This window comes from Phascolarctos cinereus, unplaced genomic scaffold, assembly GCF_003287225.1.
Source record: "Phascolarctos cinereus isolate Bilbo 61053 unplaced genomic scaffold, phaCin_HiC Scaffold_4;HRSCAF=312, whole genome shotgun sequence".
Classification (NCBI taxonomy): Eukaryota; Metazoa; Chordata; class Mammalia; order Diprotodontia; family Phascolarctidae; genus Phascolarctos; species Phascolarctos cinereus.
Genome location: NW_027555847.1, coordinates 501,379,204 through 501,394,855, shown reverse-complemented (window position 1 = coordinate 501,394,855; position 15,652 = coordinate 501,379,204). Strand labels below are relative to the sequence as shown.

General features: G+C 37.4%; 1 protein-coding gene across 2 annotated transcripts in view; it reads left to right on the top strand.

The window, feature by feature from the left end:
• The window catches only part of TTC39C (tetratricopeptide repeat domain 39C), a 109,694-nt gene that overhangs the window by 83,206 nt on the left and 10,836 nt on the right, over window positions 1–15,652 (top strand). Inside the window, exons 7-10 of one of the 2 annotated variants that reach the window (XM_020968682.2) lie at window positions 4,867–4,960; window positions 7,095–7,202; window positions 9,253–9,362; window positions 11,857–11,980. In XM_020968682.2, coding sequence (XP_020824341.1) covers window positions 4,867–4,960; window positions 7,095–7,202; window positions 9,253–9,362; window positions 11,857–11,980 — 436 coding nt within the window. The remainder of the gene's footprint in view (window positions 1–4,866; window positions 4,961–7,094; window positions 7,203–9,252; window positions 9,363–11,856; window positions 11,981–15,652) is intronic. The other variant, XM_020968683.2, reaches the window with a different exon arrangement.

The window sequence follows — 15,652 nt, the reverse complement described above, 5'->3', positions numbered from 1 at the left end:
ACTATCAAGGAAGAGATTGAAAATAAGTGACAGAGAACAATTTGGAACTATGGCCAAAGGGCTGTAAAACTGTGCATACCCTTTGGTTCAACGGTAACACTGACTTGGTCTGTATCCCAAAGAGGCAAAAGAAAAGGGGAAAAGACTCATATGTACAAAAATACTTATTTGTTCAGTTGTTTTTCAGTTGTATCCAACTCATCCCATTTGGGGTTTTCTTGGCAAAGATACTGTCGTTTGCCGTTTCCTTCTCCAGCCCATTTTACAGATGAGGAAACTGAGGCAAATAGAGTGAAGTGACTTGCCCAAGGTCACTCAGCTAGTAAGTGTCTGAGGCCAGATTTGAACTCAGGAAGAGTCTTCCTTAGTCTGTCCTACAAAAATATTTATAGCAGCTCTTTTTGTAATGGTATAGAATTGGAAACAAAAGGGATTGTCCATCGTTTGGGGAGTGGCTAAACGTGATTGTGATGGAACACTATTGTGCTGTAAGAATGATGGAGAGAATGGTTTCAGAAAAACCTGGGCAGGCTTATATGAACTGATGCAAAGTAAAGTGAGCAGATGCAGGAGAACTTTGTACATAATGACAGCAATATTGTACAGTGATCAATTGTGAATGACTTAGCTGCTCTGATCACTACAGTGATCCATGACAATTCCAAAGAACTCATGTTGAAAAATACAATCTACCTCCAGAGAGAGAACTGATGGACTTTCAGTGCAGATTGAAGCACATTTTTTCACGTTATTTTTCTTGCTTTTTTTCCTACTAACATGGCTAATGTGGAATAATGTTTTTCATGATTTCATATATATAAGGAGTATTGTATTTCTTGCCCCCTCAATGGGTAGGAAGAAGGTGGAGATAGGGTGATAATTTGGAACTGAAAATAAAATGAAAAAAATTTTTAAAGAAAATAACAATGAAGATGAAAGAGGGGGCAATTTGTTGGAGAAGGCAGGATGGAATGGAATTGCCTAAACAGGTAGAGGGGTTATCCTTAGTAGAGAGTAAGGCCACTTCATTATGTGAGACAGGAGTGAAGAAAGAGTAGTGGCAGAAGGCACCTGAGTGATAGGAGGGGAGAAGAGGGAGCTCTCAGCTGGACTCTATTTTTTTCTATGAAATATGAGTCAGAGTTCTTGGCTAAGAGACCGGGGGCAGGGGAGGGATAAAAAAGGTCTGGAAGAGCTGCTTTGGAGAAAGGGACTAGTAAATTGATAAGAGAAATGTAGAAGGATTGCCTCACAGCAGTAAGGGCCTAGTTGAAATTGTTTAACATAAATTTATAGTGGACCTAATCAAAATGGTGGCGTGATTTTCTCCATGTTTGTTGAGCAGGAGCAAAGGTGGCAAATGGTGGGAGTGATCCAAGGCTGAGGCTTGGCAGAGTGTAATTGCTGGTGTGATAGGGGCCTGGGTAGGGATTCAGGAGAGGAGGCCAGTGTACAATTAAATTGGTTCATCAAGGAGTCAAGATGGGGAAAACAGGGATAGAGTTTCTGTCTGCTGTTTCTGCCCAACCTTGACATTCTGTCATGTTATTATGACTTCACTCAGAATTAATCTGTTTTAAGTCCTGTAAGGTTTTATTCCAGTACATCTTTGTGGCTTGGAGGGGACGCTGGGTTTTTTAAAGCTATGTCCCCAAAGCACATTTGAAGAAAGGCTTTTGATCATGAATCTGGACTCTGTGCCTGTTGTCCAAGGTCCAGGTTAGCCAAGATTAGGAGATGCGGCACCAAAAAGGTGATCACAAAATGATGAATTCCTCTGGTTATAGAAACTTGTGAAGAATAGGTATTAAAGTGTATTGTTGTTCAGTTGTTCGGTCATGTCCTACCCTTTGTGACCCTATGGACTATCCAGTGGGGTTTTTCTTGGCAAAGATACTGGAGTGACTTGCCATTTCCTTCTCGAACTCATTTAAGAATGAAGAAACTGAGGCAAACAAGGTGAATGACTTGCCCAGGGTCACATAGCTGACAAGTGTGTGAGGCTACATTTGAACTTAGATCTTCCTGACTTTAGGTCGAGCACTCTATCCACTGAGCCACCTAGCTGCCTCCACTCAAGTGCATAGGAATTTCAGTTCCTTTTGGTGGAAGATGTACCGTTAATATTAGAATTGTTTAAATTATTGTTTTAACCCTACTGGCTCATCACTTCTGTTTTTAATAACTTATGTCCTGTTTTAAGTATTGTTCTCTCAGTCAGCCAACCAGTCAGGAAATATTTATTAGGCACCTACTATGTGCCAGGCACTCTGCTGAGCCCTGGGGATCCAAAGAAAGGTAAAGTCCCTGCTCCCAAGGCAGTCAGAGTCTAACAGGGAGAGGCAACATACAAAAACTATTTAGAAACATGATGCATCCGAGATAAATTGGAGATAATTTGCCAAGGGGGGCATTAGCGTTAATGGGGTTCAGAAAAGATTTCCTGTAAAAGGTGGGATTTTAGCGGGGTCTTAAAGGAAGCCCGGAAGTGGAGATGAGGTGGGGAGAACAATCTAGGCCTAGGGGAACAGCCTGGGAAAGAGTCCAGTCGGGGTGGGAAATGCCTTGCGTGAGGGCCAGCGAGGAGGCCAGCATCACAGGACTTCAGAGTTCCCATCAAAAAGCACAGTGTGAAAAAGAATTCCTTAATATGGAAGGAAAACAAATGTCCATTTTTGCTTTCCATAGTCAGTACTTTGATGGATCGGCAGCCTTCAAGGCAGGTGGAGGCAACACGGTGGAAAGGTTGGACTTGGAGTCAGAGGCCCTGCAGCTGAACCTTGGCTTTGCCGTTTACTTCCCGTGTGATGACACTCACTTTATCTCTTTGGGCCTCAGCTTTCATATGTAAAATGAGAGAACTGGACTAGATCAATCAGCTCTTAACCTTTTTGTTGTTGTTTAGGCAATTGGGGTTAAGTGACTTGGCCAGGGTCACACAACTAGTAAGTGTCAAGCGTTTGATCTGAGGCTGGATTTGAACTCAGGTCCTCCTGACTTCAGGGCCGGTGCTCTATCCGCTGCGCCACCTAACTGCCCCTATCTCTTAAGCTTTTTTGTATCATGGAACCCCTTTGGCAATCTGGTGAAGCCTATCGCCCCCTTCTCAGAGTGGTAATTGTAAAGGAAACCAATTCCATTGAAATACAGCTATAAAAAAGTATTTTTTAAAACAAGTTAGTGGATCCCGGATTTTAAAGACCTCTGCACTAGATGGTTCTGAGGTGCCTTTTCAGCTCTCTATCTGTATGTTCATCGGTGCATGCCCTTCCTCCGCAAGCAGTCACAACCCAGCCTTACTTTCTTGCTTACATTTGTCCTTGTCTTTCCATAGGCCCTCCAAGGTGATTTAGTACCTTGGAAGGCATCTTTGTTTCTTTTTAACATTTCATGAATGCCACTACTGGATTTGGGCCGTGGATTTTTCCTTCACTCACACTAGTAATAGCTAGTATTTATGTAGTACTTTGGGGTTTGCAAAGTTCTGTACATGTTATTTCATTTTCCCCCCTCACTACAACCCAGGAAGTAGGTTCTATTTTATCCATCTTTTACAAATGAGGAAACTGAAGCAGATAGAGGTTAAGTGACCCTTGCTCAAGGTCACACAGTAAGTGTCTGAGGCCGGATTTGAACTCAGGTCTTCCAGACTCTTGGTTGTGTCACTTAGCTGTCTACATTACTAGTCCACCTCCTTTCCACATACATTTTATATGCAAATCCTCATCTAAACTATGCTTTGGTCCACTTATACCTACTATGTGTCTTTTTTCCCATTGTCCTTTGGGTCATTTAAAATTTTAATTCCTCTGACATTGAGATATTTCACGATTTATAATCATATAACATATCCTGAAGAATATTAACTTTCAAAAGATAGGCTTTTGCAGCAGGGAACGATTTTTGGGACCATTGAAAGAGCTACCCAGTTTCCCAGATGCAGCCCAGCTTCCCAGCTTGATTTCTCTTTGTAATCTCGCCCAGGATATACAATTATCCTTTCTACATCAAGGGGTTTGGGGCATGGTGCCCCCACGATCTGGAAAATTCACATAAAATTTTTTGGCCCTCCCTTTGTATCAGAGAAGAAGTCTGAATTATGGTATTAAAAGACAAAATATGTTGATATTATACAATATTTCACATATATTTTATAGATTTCTGAGCTTCTAAACTTTTTCTGTGTCATCTGCAGCTTCCTCAAAACTCTCCCAAAATTCCCATTTAATTTCTTATGCCAACTCTGTGATATGTCAAAACCACGATGGGGAAAGTCACGATGTTTGCTAACAGAGTAAATCAGTGAGACTTCCCATCTGCCAATCCAGCTAACAGTGTGTCATAATCTGAGTAATAATAGGCTCATCTACTTCATTTTTTGTGTGTATATTGGTACCTCAGTCCATTTTTCATGGTTGTAGCACTCACTGATGAGACCTTATAGTAATCCAAAGCTTGAGGTAATTAGCAAAATGTCATCCACAACCAGAGCTTCTGGAGAGCCTCATGGCCTTTGGGGAAGCCATCTTCGATTTGGCCTTTGTGCTGGACAGCGTCTGTGACAATGGCAAATTCCTCTGTAATTAATCATCATGAATACCCTAAAACGTTCAGGAAATGGGAAAATCTTTGGGTACTCTAGCAGTAAGAATATGCTTCATGGAGAAGTCAGACTGGAATTATGTTCTGAAATGTATGCAGAATTTAGATAGCGGAGAAAACATTTCAAGAAATTTTACTTTGTCAGTAGTTCACGGTAGCAGTTCTGACAACTTTGCATTATGATGATATCTATTGCAGATATGATTTGAGATAGTAGAAGTTAATTCAGTTTTGTGGGGTTTGTTTTTGTTTGTTTTTTCTTAGTGTCAGATCAACAGTGCCTTGACTTCTTTCCATACGGCTCTGGAGCTTGCAGTAGATCAGCGAGAAATTCAACATGTCTGTCTCTATGAAATTGGTAAATATAAAGTTCATGCCTTTTGCTGTCCTAGGATATCTCTGTTGGTGTCTGCTTCCTCCTTAATGTATTTCAAGCTGTGTATACTTCCTATCTTATCTAATAACAAGGGGCATCACAGAGCTAGCAGAAAATGTAATAATAATGAGCTTATCTAGCTTGGCTTCCCATCACTACTCTAAGATACTGTTGTTTTAATTGTAAAGGTCATGGGAAAATGTTAGGATGAGTATTAAAGTACAAAATCTAATTGTTCAAGGTTCACTTACAACATCTACTTATTTGCTTTGAGTGAGTTTATAAAACAAACATTTGAAATAAGCTGTTTATTTGCATTGCATCCTCCTTCTTTGCCGTTTTTCAGTCCTCCAGCACTTTGTAGTTGGTGTGGCTTTTTTTTTTTTAAAGAAAATATTTCTTTTGCATGACTTCCCATGTGTGGTAAGTATCGTATAGCTTGCCTTCTCAGTGGGTGGGGGAAAGGCTTAAGTGAGAGAGAATATTTGGAACTCAAAACTTTTTAAAAAATGAATACTAAAAATAAGTAAGCCAAAAAATTTCAAATTGATTAAAATACTAGACAGAAAATTAAAACTTGTCCACTCCACTATGTAATTCCTTACCCAAGCACAAATACTTATCAACAGAAAAATAACAAATAAACAAAGCAAACAAATCTTTTTAGCACTTTAACCAAGAGTCCTTTCAACTAAGTCAATTTCTCAATAAGATACTCCTAATTAAGAGGGGAAAAAAAGCTTTGATGTGGCCATTTGTTCACTTTTCCTAGAATCCTTTATTGGTGTGCTTTTAGCGCATCATTCATTATGTAGCTGCTTCCTTATTCCAAAGTGTAGGTACAAATGATTTCTTGCTGGTGATTAAAAACCAAATTGAGAATAAACCAGATACTCAAAATTATTCAGTAATTGATATTAAATTTTGAAATCTCCTTGTAATAAAAACAGAAAATGATTAAGTACAGTAATAAAAAATGTTAATGTCATCTGCAGTTTTTTGAAATTTAATGTGATATCTGCATTTTGCTGAAATTTAAAGGCCATAAAGCAGCACTGAAATGTGTGTCCTAATGAAATTGAATGAAATGACACTGTATCTTTTTTACCCTTACTCAAGATTTTTTTGGATCTAGATCATGCCTTTGTAGTAGCATAAATTAAAACCTCACTGTGCTCTCAGAATTTGGAGATAATTAGTTGACTCAAGACTTGCTTACAGAATATATAGGCTTCATATCACAAGCCAGTGCCAGAACCTGACGTTGAATTCTGCAAGAGCTGAGTGCACAAGGTTTTTTATTTGAAGATACCTCTAACCATTCCTATAGCTAATCATTAGGAATAAAATTCCTTTTGTATGTCTTACTGTTAGCATAACAGATATTAATCCTTATCAGGACACTCTAATGGAATTGCGTTGGAAATGAGTTCCTTTAGTAGCTCCACAACTATCGTATTAAATAAATGTTAAGCAAGTCACTTTAGCCTTTTGCATGTATTTTCTCATCTATTAAGAAGGTTCTGCCTGGTTATTCTATTTCATATGATAATTGAGAATTCATACCATGAATCAGAAAAATGCTTTAAGCATCTTTGTAATTGACACTTTGGATAATACTCTTCAAGATGGTGGCAGTATTTGAAAGCCTGCTTTAATTCATTGCATAAAATGTTGTTAATATAAGCATGAGAACATGTATATTGATATGCACATTTGTTTTTATAGTCTTCTATTTATATTAATAGGGAACACTTTGTATTCAGTAAATTGTTCATGTCTGACATTTCTATGAATATATACCTATATATTTGTACTTTCACTGTTTGACTAATATGCAAACTACTATGTTTTCCTAGAAATCTTTAAATTATTCCCTACTATGCTTGATCTGATCCTGAAATCAAGAAGTGCTTTGCCTTATTTATAACTTCCGCATTAAATATTTTTCTGGGAATAAGGAAGTTATTGTATAAGTTTTCAGATTGTACACTTCTGATGGCAGACAATGGAAACAGCAGATCAGCTATTCAGAATTCTGTAGTTAATAAAAAAAAAAGATGGTTCTATAAAACTCATTACTTTTCAGTGATGATTAAAAATATTTCTTTTGTAGGTTGGTGCAGTATGATAGAACTGAACTTTAAAGATGCTTTCAGTTCCTTTGAAAGACTCAAAAATGAGTCAAGGTGGTCTCAATGCTATTATGCATATTTAACTGCAGGTGAGTAGGGTTCTTTTCTCTGGCATGAGTGAGTTGTTCAGTATTGTGTGGCTTTATAGATAAGCATGAGTAGAGAAATGTTGCCTCCTAGTGGGGGAAAAGCCACAGCTGGCAGCTAATCTACCATCTGATACATAATGTTATAATTTTGCAATTTTAAATTAGAAGCGAGCCTAAGAGATTATCTACGTTTCTGCAGCTTTCATGCAAATCATTCCAGGCAGATGTCATGAATGTGGTTTAATAAAAAGAATATGATTTAAAAATTAAACTACTGTACATGCTCTAAACCTATGAACAATAGGTTATTCTGCAAGCTTATCACTTGAGATTAAAATTATGGAGGTTCATTATTATCCCACATAATATTAAGATTAGTTTTAACATTGCTTTCAAATATTTCCTTCTATGGTATATTTGACTTTCACAAGATGCCACTTCTCCTTTCCACCCTTAAAGTGAAATATAGTTAATTATGAGATGTTGTTTTGTGTATTATGGATATCTTAATATATAGACAATCTCCCATCAGCCTTGTTGTTGGGAGGACATTAGTCCTTTCTGCAGTTTGAGTGCATCTATGTGTTTATGTTTGCTTATTGTTATCCCAAAAGGACAGTCATTTTTATGTATTATTGGCTCATGTTTACAACCTTTTAACTTGTAATTGATTGGTTATAATATGATACATGCTTAAGGCAATATGCAGAATTTGCAGGGGCTCAGAGAAGAAAATTAATCAGCAAGTAATTTAGTGCCTTCCCTGTGTCGGCATATTTAAAGGTTGGAAGGTGAGTCTTATTAGTAGAAGTTAAATGAACTGGGCTTGTTTATCCAAGAGAAAGGAAGGCTGTAGGGTAATTTGGTAATTTTAAAATTATCCATAGACCAGCAGAATGTATGAAAACTTTTACCATCTTCACTGAGCATAGACCCAGGAAATAAACTCAAATGCAGTGTAAGGAGTTTGTGTTTGACAATAGGATGTTGCTTCAGCAAGCATTTCATTTGTGCCTCGTTTTCAGGTCTCTTACCTGCCTTCTTGAGTCTGTGTTAACACCAATGGTATCAGACACATACAGAGGCCCAGGCCCACAGGCTTATGACACGGCACTGTGTTAGGTTCTATGAAAAGGAAAGTGGGGAGGACCAGCCTCAGAGCCAGGACGAATGGGCATCAAATCTTGCCTTTGACATACTAGCTGTGTGGCCGTCGGCAAGTCACATTAACCTCTCAGTGCTCTAGGCAGCACTCTGAGACTAAAAGTTGTGGAGAAGATGCCAGCCTGAATTGGCTGTAGGAGATGTCTCTTTGGGAGTTCCCTATGCCAAGTGAGATCACAGGTCCCCGTCCTGTTCCTGTGAAAGATTAAAAAGGTGTACAGGGTGGTCTCTACCCTCAAAATTTTATAATCTCATGGGGCAGTTAAGGCAAATACACAAATAATAATGAAAAAGCCAAAATATGATGGGATACAATCAGGGAAGATAACTTAACACCATTTGAGCTGGTCTATGAATAAGTGAATGAATGAATCAACTTCAAGTTTAGCTCAAAAATTCCACTTCCTTCATATGAAACGTTCCCCAATATTCCAGCCTTTACTGTTCTCCCTCTCTCTTTCTCTCTCTCTTTCCCCCTCCCCCTCTTTTTCCCCCTCCCCTTCCTTCCTCCCTCTCCCTCTCTCTCTCCTTATATAGCATTTAGCCTGTTTTTCTATAATCTAGCATTTGATTACATACCTTCATCCAAAGTTAGCTAGCTGTTTACATGTACGGATCTCTTCCCCAGCAAGGTGGAAGATCTTAGAAAACAGAGAACATGTCTCCTGCATCTAGTATCCTTCACATCTCTGGGAATACAAGCACTTAATCAGTACATGCAAATTTGACTGATTTTGCTCAGAATGTTGCATCCCTTTTCTTAAATATTTGTCTTCTCTCTAAAAATATTTGCTTTTGTTTCCTATAATGTATGCAGGATGTGATAAATGTTGGCTTCCCTCAGTTACCTGTTCTGATATCTAAAAAATGTTTTTTTGATTTACAGTTTGCCAGGGAGCCACTGGTGATGTGGATGGGGCACAGGTTGTATTCAAAGAAGTACAGAGGCTTTTCAAAAGGAAAAACAACCAGATTGAGCAATTCTCTGTCAAAAAGGTACCTTGAAACTGATATTATATCTGGCATTTGATGGTTATCATCATGTATAACCAATATTACTTTTGGGGAAGTATTACATAATTATATTGAAAGCTAGTAACATTAGCTGGGCATGGAGGCCCATGCCTGTAATCCCAGCTACGGGAGAGGCTGAGTATAGTGGATCCTTTGGACTGGAGAATTTTGAGCTTTCGTGGGCTAAGCTTATCAGATATGTACACTGAATCCCACATTAATATGGGGAGCCCCAAGGAACAGGGGAATGTCAGGTTGTCTATGGATAATGTCTAAAGATTGGAGGAAGGGTTGGCAAATGCTGGGGAAGAGGTAACAGGTACATGGTTTTCTAAATTGGAGAGCCCAAAGAACATTCAGATCCTGACTCAAGAGAAATAAGAGTAGGCCAGAATGGCTGACCAAAGAAGGCTGCATTCTAAGGAGCTACCTCCCAAATTAGATATTAATGAAGTTGAATTATCTTGGGTTATGTGACACTTAAATTTATTTTGCACTTTATTCTTGTTTTAAATTTATTAGATTTGAAAGAAAGGTAATTTAATGAAATAGTTTAGCATGGATTAGAATTTATATGAGGATATAGCTGAAAATAATGAAATTGAATAAAATTTCAAAATTCAATAAAATCATAAGACCAAAAGAAAAATCCAACTTCAAAGATCCCATTAAAAAACCTCATTATCTAGTAGGGTTCTGAATATTTTATGAGTTAATATTACTTCCTTTTTAATTTACATTCCTAAAATTTCCATGTCTTGATAGTGTGTCAGGTATAAATGAGGCAGATTTCCATGCATTTAGGATGTCAAAGCAGAATCCTTTATAATATTGTAAAGATGCAGATTCATTAGATATAAATTATTAGCACGACTGTTTGTGCTGAGCACGAATTGGTACAAGCATAACCTTTATAAAGTTATCTTAATGAATATTGATTCATCATAATGTCCTTACTACAGTCAGTCCTCAACATCACATATTTAATTTTCACAGCCTCAAGCATTCACGTGATCTTCTTGGTAACCTCATTTTCACTTTCACGTTGGCTACTATGCACATTTCTGGCTATGTGCAATAGAGTAAAAAAAATGAGGGGCTCAGGTTGGTGGAACAGCTGGTATCATATTAGGTGCTTCACTGGTCCTTGTTCCCCCCAGTGTTGTAAAGAGCCTTCTCTGCATTCATTGCATATTTTCATTGCTTACCTTTAAAACTCTAGTTTTATGTTGCAATTATACCTCTGAAGCATAGTGCAAGTCCTTTGGGCTTTAAGCCCAAGTGCGCAAAGTTAGTGATGAAACTTAGTGAGAAAATAAAGAGGTTAGGTAAACTTCGTGCCAGAATGTCCACAGCTGCTGTCAGCCATGAGTTTGGTGTTAATGAATGGACGATTCATTATTGCAAAAAAGAGGAAAGTATTTATGGCACTCTAGATTTCACATGTTATGAAAACTTGATATTGTCTCAAATTAAGGTTTGGTTTTTATTTTTTAGATGTTAGCACAAATGGTCACAGACTTCTAGGGAATTACTAGTGAGAAAAAAAATGTTTTGCATGTTCCAGTTTTATTTTGTGTACTGTATTTTATGGGTTATTTCACGTGTTAGGAAAAGTACATATTATCAGAATTGATGTTTTGATATAAAGAATTGTATGCAGAAAAGTGTGTTTTCAGCAATCTCTAATGAAAGATCACAGTTTTTGGTGGTTGCAGGAACCTAACCCCCTATTTCCTGTAGGTTTAATGTATCAACATTTATGTTATTTACTTTTTTGCCATTTACTAGGAGTGTGACCCTTGTGAAAGCTGAGAATTGACTGTGCATTAAAACCAAATCTCTCCCTAAGTGGGAAACCTACTTTAAAGTATTATAACCAGTTTCCCAAAATAGCCCATTTTAGCAGCCCTCTGTTGTTGGTCTGTTATTCACTTCTCAGGCCCAGATGCAAGTTGACAATTCCCACTGGTTACCCATTTCCTCTTCTAGAAAAAAAAAAGGGGGGGGGAGAATGGGAATTTGGTTCCTGGATCCTGAAGCTTTAATTACTTATCTTTTTCTGTCCACACATTGTAATGAGGTTCAGCATTTTTCCATTGTCCCATTCCTCAGGAATCTTTCATGGAGCACAATTGAACACTGTGGAAAAACCAAGCTATTGGTGAATATATAAAAGGCTAGGAGTAGGTGACTTAGTGGATAGGGTATGTTTCAGAGACTGAATGACAGAGCCGCCAGGCATGGGAAAAGAGAATCGCTCTCCCTAGGGATTCTCTAATCTCTAGTTTAAGATCTGATCACTTACCCTAAGTCTGCCTCAGTGTCTCCATCTGTAAAATGGATGTTAATAACAACACCTGCCTCCTAAGGTTGTTGTGCTTATAAAATCAGATCACATTTGGAAAGCACTTGCAAACCTTGAAGTGCTGTGTAAATGCTAGCTATTATGATTTATTATTTTAACAATTTACAGGCAGAGAGATTTCGTAAGCAAATACCGACCAAAGAGCTCTGTGTGCTAGCATCCATTGAAGTGCTGTATTTGTGGAAAGCCCTTCCAAACTGTTCCTTTCCCAACCTACAGAGAATGAGCCAAGGTAAAAGATTGATTTATTTCTTGCTTTGTTTTTCCAGTGATGGTGTTTTTTTTTCTGTTATTAACCCAATATGATTCAGACAGGGCAAAGATGTTTTTGTTAAAAGATATGGTTGCTAAGAACATTTAATAAAAAGCAGCAGAAGAAATGAGGATATAAAAATAAGACATACATGGATTATCAGAAATACATAGTGGCAAAATAATTTTATTACTAAAGATGTATTTGTAATCAATTATATGGGGATTTGTTATTCATCCATATTTTTCTGTCCATCTATTAAATAAACAGGACACAGATATGTTATTACAGTCAATTATTGGATATCTTAGTGTGTAAAATACTTCACATGAATTAAAAAGGAACAGATCAGACTTTAAAATGTAGTCGTGTTTTTTGGTGTTTTGTTTTTGTTTGTAAATTAAAAAATGACTTCTTGTGGGTGGTAGTTCACTTAAATTAGAGCTCCAGAAGTTTTACTGCAAAACGAGGTGGATTTGAAAAAAAAAAAGAAATATACCAGAACTTAGACATCCAGATGACAGGTGATCTTCAAAGAACCCTGGGAGGTTTTAACCTTGGTCCAGTTATGCTGCCACTGTACATTTTGGAATCTCTTTGTGAGCCTGCAGCTTACTCTTTGGAGTAGCTTCAGTGATGGCACATCTCTGTCTTTGAGGGTGCATTTGATTTTCAGAAACAGCTCAAAGTCCCCTGGGACTAAATCTGATGAATAAAGTTGGTACTCAACCTGGAAGAAAATTGTTTTTCATTAAAAAAAAAATCAATGGTGACTAAAAGTAATGAGATTGATTTTCTTATGATGCAGTGGTGGGCCTGAGAGTTCAAACCCAGCCTCAGAGACTTCCTGGATGTGTAGCCCTACCTCCTCAGCAAGGTTGTTGTAAAGACTAAATGAGATAATATTTGTAAAAAGCTTGGCCCATAGTCACTGCTATATAAATGCTTATTCCCTTCCCTTATGTGGCTCATGAACTGGCTCTGAAGACATTTCCAAAAATGGGGTTCCAAAAATTGTTTGAGTATTGACAATATCATTGAAATAAGTTCATAGCTACCCCGGTACAAGTTCTGGTAGATTTGTTTAAGAATGGGTCATATTGCTTTATTATAGTCACACCTTATAAAATGAAGAAAACATAGAGTCCTTAAAAATATCCACCCAGTAGAAGCTATCAGCGACTATGAGGGTATTTTGGTGGTTGCATTTAAATTTAATTTTATTAGAGAAAATTGCCACATAGGTTCACTGAAGGGAAAATGAACAATAAATGTACAAGATGGACATACTTAACTTGTAGTTGAAATGATAATTGATATTTAAAGAACACTTTAAGGTTTATAAAGCACTTTTATACACAACTCTGTGAGGTTAATACAAGAGATATATTATACCCATTTGAAAGGAAGAAAACAAGCATTTATTAAGCACCTACTATGTGTCAGGTGCTTTACAAATACCTCATTTGATCATTACAACAACCCTGCAAGGTAGATTTTATCCCCATTTTACTGTTTGAGAAACTGAGGCAGACAGCAATTAAGTTGGCTGTCCAGGATCACACAGGAAGTATCAGAGACTGGATTTTTAATTCAGTTCTTCCTGAGTCCAGGCCCAGCATTGTCTCCATGGTGCCACCCACCTAGCTACTTAAGTGAAACGGAGACTTAAATTAAGTTCATATACGTGGTAAGCATATTCTCTGAAGTCTAGTGTTCTCTTCAATGTATCATATCTACTGTTGTTAGTGAAGTCTTAATCTGAACATGAGTACGTGTGATTCAGTAAAGTAATTCTAGCTTCAAAAGCCAGTATGGTCCAGAGGCCTTCTGATAATGTAATAATGTAATATCTAGAACTGATACTCAGAACTGGGCAAACCACAAACACTATAGCTTCTTGTTTTGAGTTCAGTATTTTAAGGAGATTTGAGGGAAGCTGGATAAACACCAGAGAAGAGTAACAAAATAAATGAAAGATTATTGTAAGAAAATAGTAAGGTGTTAGCATTGCTTAGTCTGGAGAAAGCTGAAGGATAAATTGGTTTTATTCCTTATGACGATTTTCTGAGATCACTGATGGATGTATATTTTAGGTCTTTAGTCGAATCAGAGCAAAAGGAAATAGGCCTAATGAAAGAATGAATTCGCTGAAAATAAAGATTGCAAAACAAATTTCTGAGCTACCTAGACAGGTTTGGGAATTTAATTTACTAAAGTTCACTAGAATAACGTAATTGAGCAACTATCTTAAAGGACACAGAACTTTTTGAAATTTCTTCAGATAGATGCCACAATCAAATTACTTAGTTTACTAAGTAATTCTTTTCTTTTGAAAATAAACTTTTAAAAAATTGGTTATTGCCTGTTTTCAAATGGACTGTGTGTTTCTTGAGTCTCATCAAATATAATAATTCTGGGACTCCTCTCTTCTCTACAGTGTTAAACTGTGACTACCTGCATTTCTCTCCTCCTTCATTTAATTCTGTCTACAGAGCACTTCTAATTAGATATTTTGCTTTGCTCCAAGCTCAGAAGATAAAGAGAGCCTTGTATCCCAAATCTTTTTTATAGCCTATCCTTCATCACTCACTTGCTCTTCAGAAGCTTCCAGTGATTCTCCAGCACTTGCCACATCAAAACTTCATCAGAATTAAGGGTCTAATCCTCTCTTTTGATCCCTTCCTTTTTGTAACCCTCAACTTCCCAACATCTATCATCTCTGCCTCTTTCCTGTCCTGTTCCCTCTGCCATACTCCTCTTTCTTTTGCTTCTCTGACAAATTTTCAATCTCTACCCAAGACCATGAAGAAACCTCCCCTATTACCTTTAATTTCATTTCAGTAAACACCTTCAAGTACCTACTACCAAACCTTGAGGATACAAAGGTGAAAAATGGCACAATCTCTGCCATTGTGTAGCCTACAGTTTAACAGGAGACATCGGCTACACAAAATATAATACAACATAGGGTGTTAGTATGTGAGGGTAAAGGAAAGAACTGTGGTGTTCTAGCATAATTTCCTAGTATTCAAAGAGAAATCATTTGGGATAGGGAAAAGGTCTAGGAAAGTCTTTATGGATGAGATGGCACCTGAGGATGTCAACACCCCCATTTTCTTCAGCATAGTCTGAAATGTACCTGTTCCAGAAGATAATTCTTGATAAGTTTAAAATGATAGCTGCATTCTCTGCCCAGTCCCTGGTGCCCTCCCTTATAATCACACCAAAGCATCATATTTAACTACTGTGTGTATTAGAAATATCTACTTTTCTATTTGCTTTGAAAATTTACCTAGACTGTGTTATATACAGCACATTTTTGCTTTTTAATGATATTTTGTCTATATTAGATGATGAGATCCTAAGGGGTAAAGACCATGACCTTTTAATGTTCCTTTGTCTGTTTTAGATGATAGTGATCCTTAGGGTAAAATCCTTTATAGTGCCTAGAATTACCCCATCAGTCATCCCTTTATTCTTTGTCCCTTCAGTCTCTCCTCAACTGATTTCTTTCTAACTCCCCTCTCTATATAAACTTTCTTGTGTTTCTGCTATTAAAAAAAAAATCCTTCCCTGTCATCTTGATTTACTTGACCACCTTCCTTTCACTACCAGGTTTTTCAGAGTAGTCTGCACTTAGCTACCTTC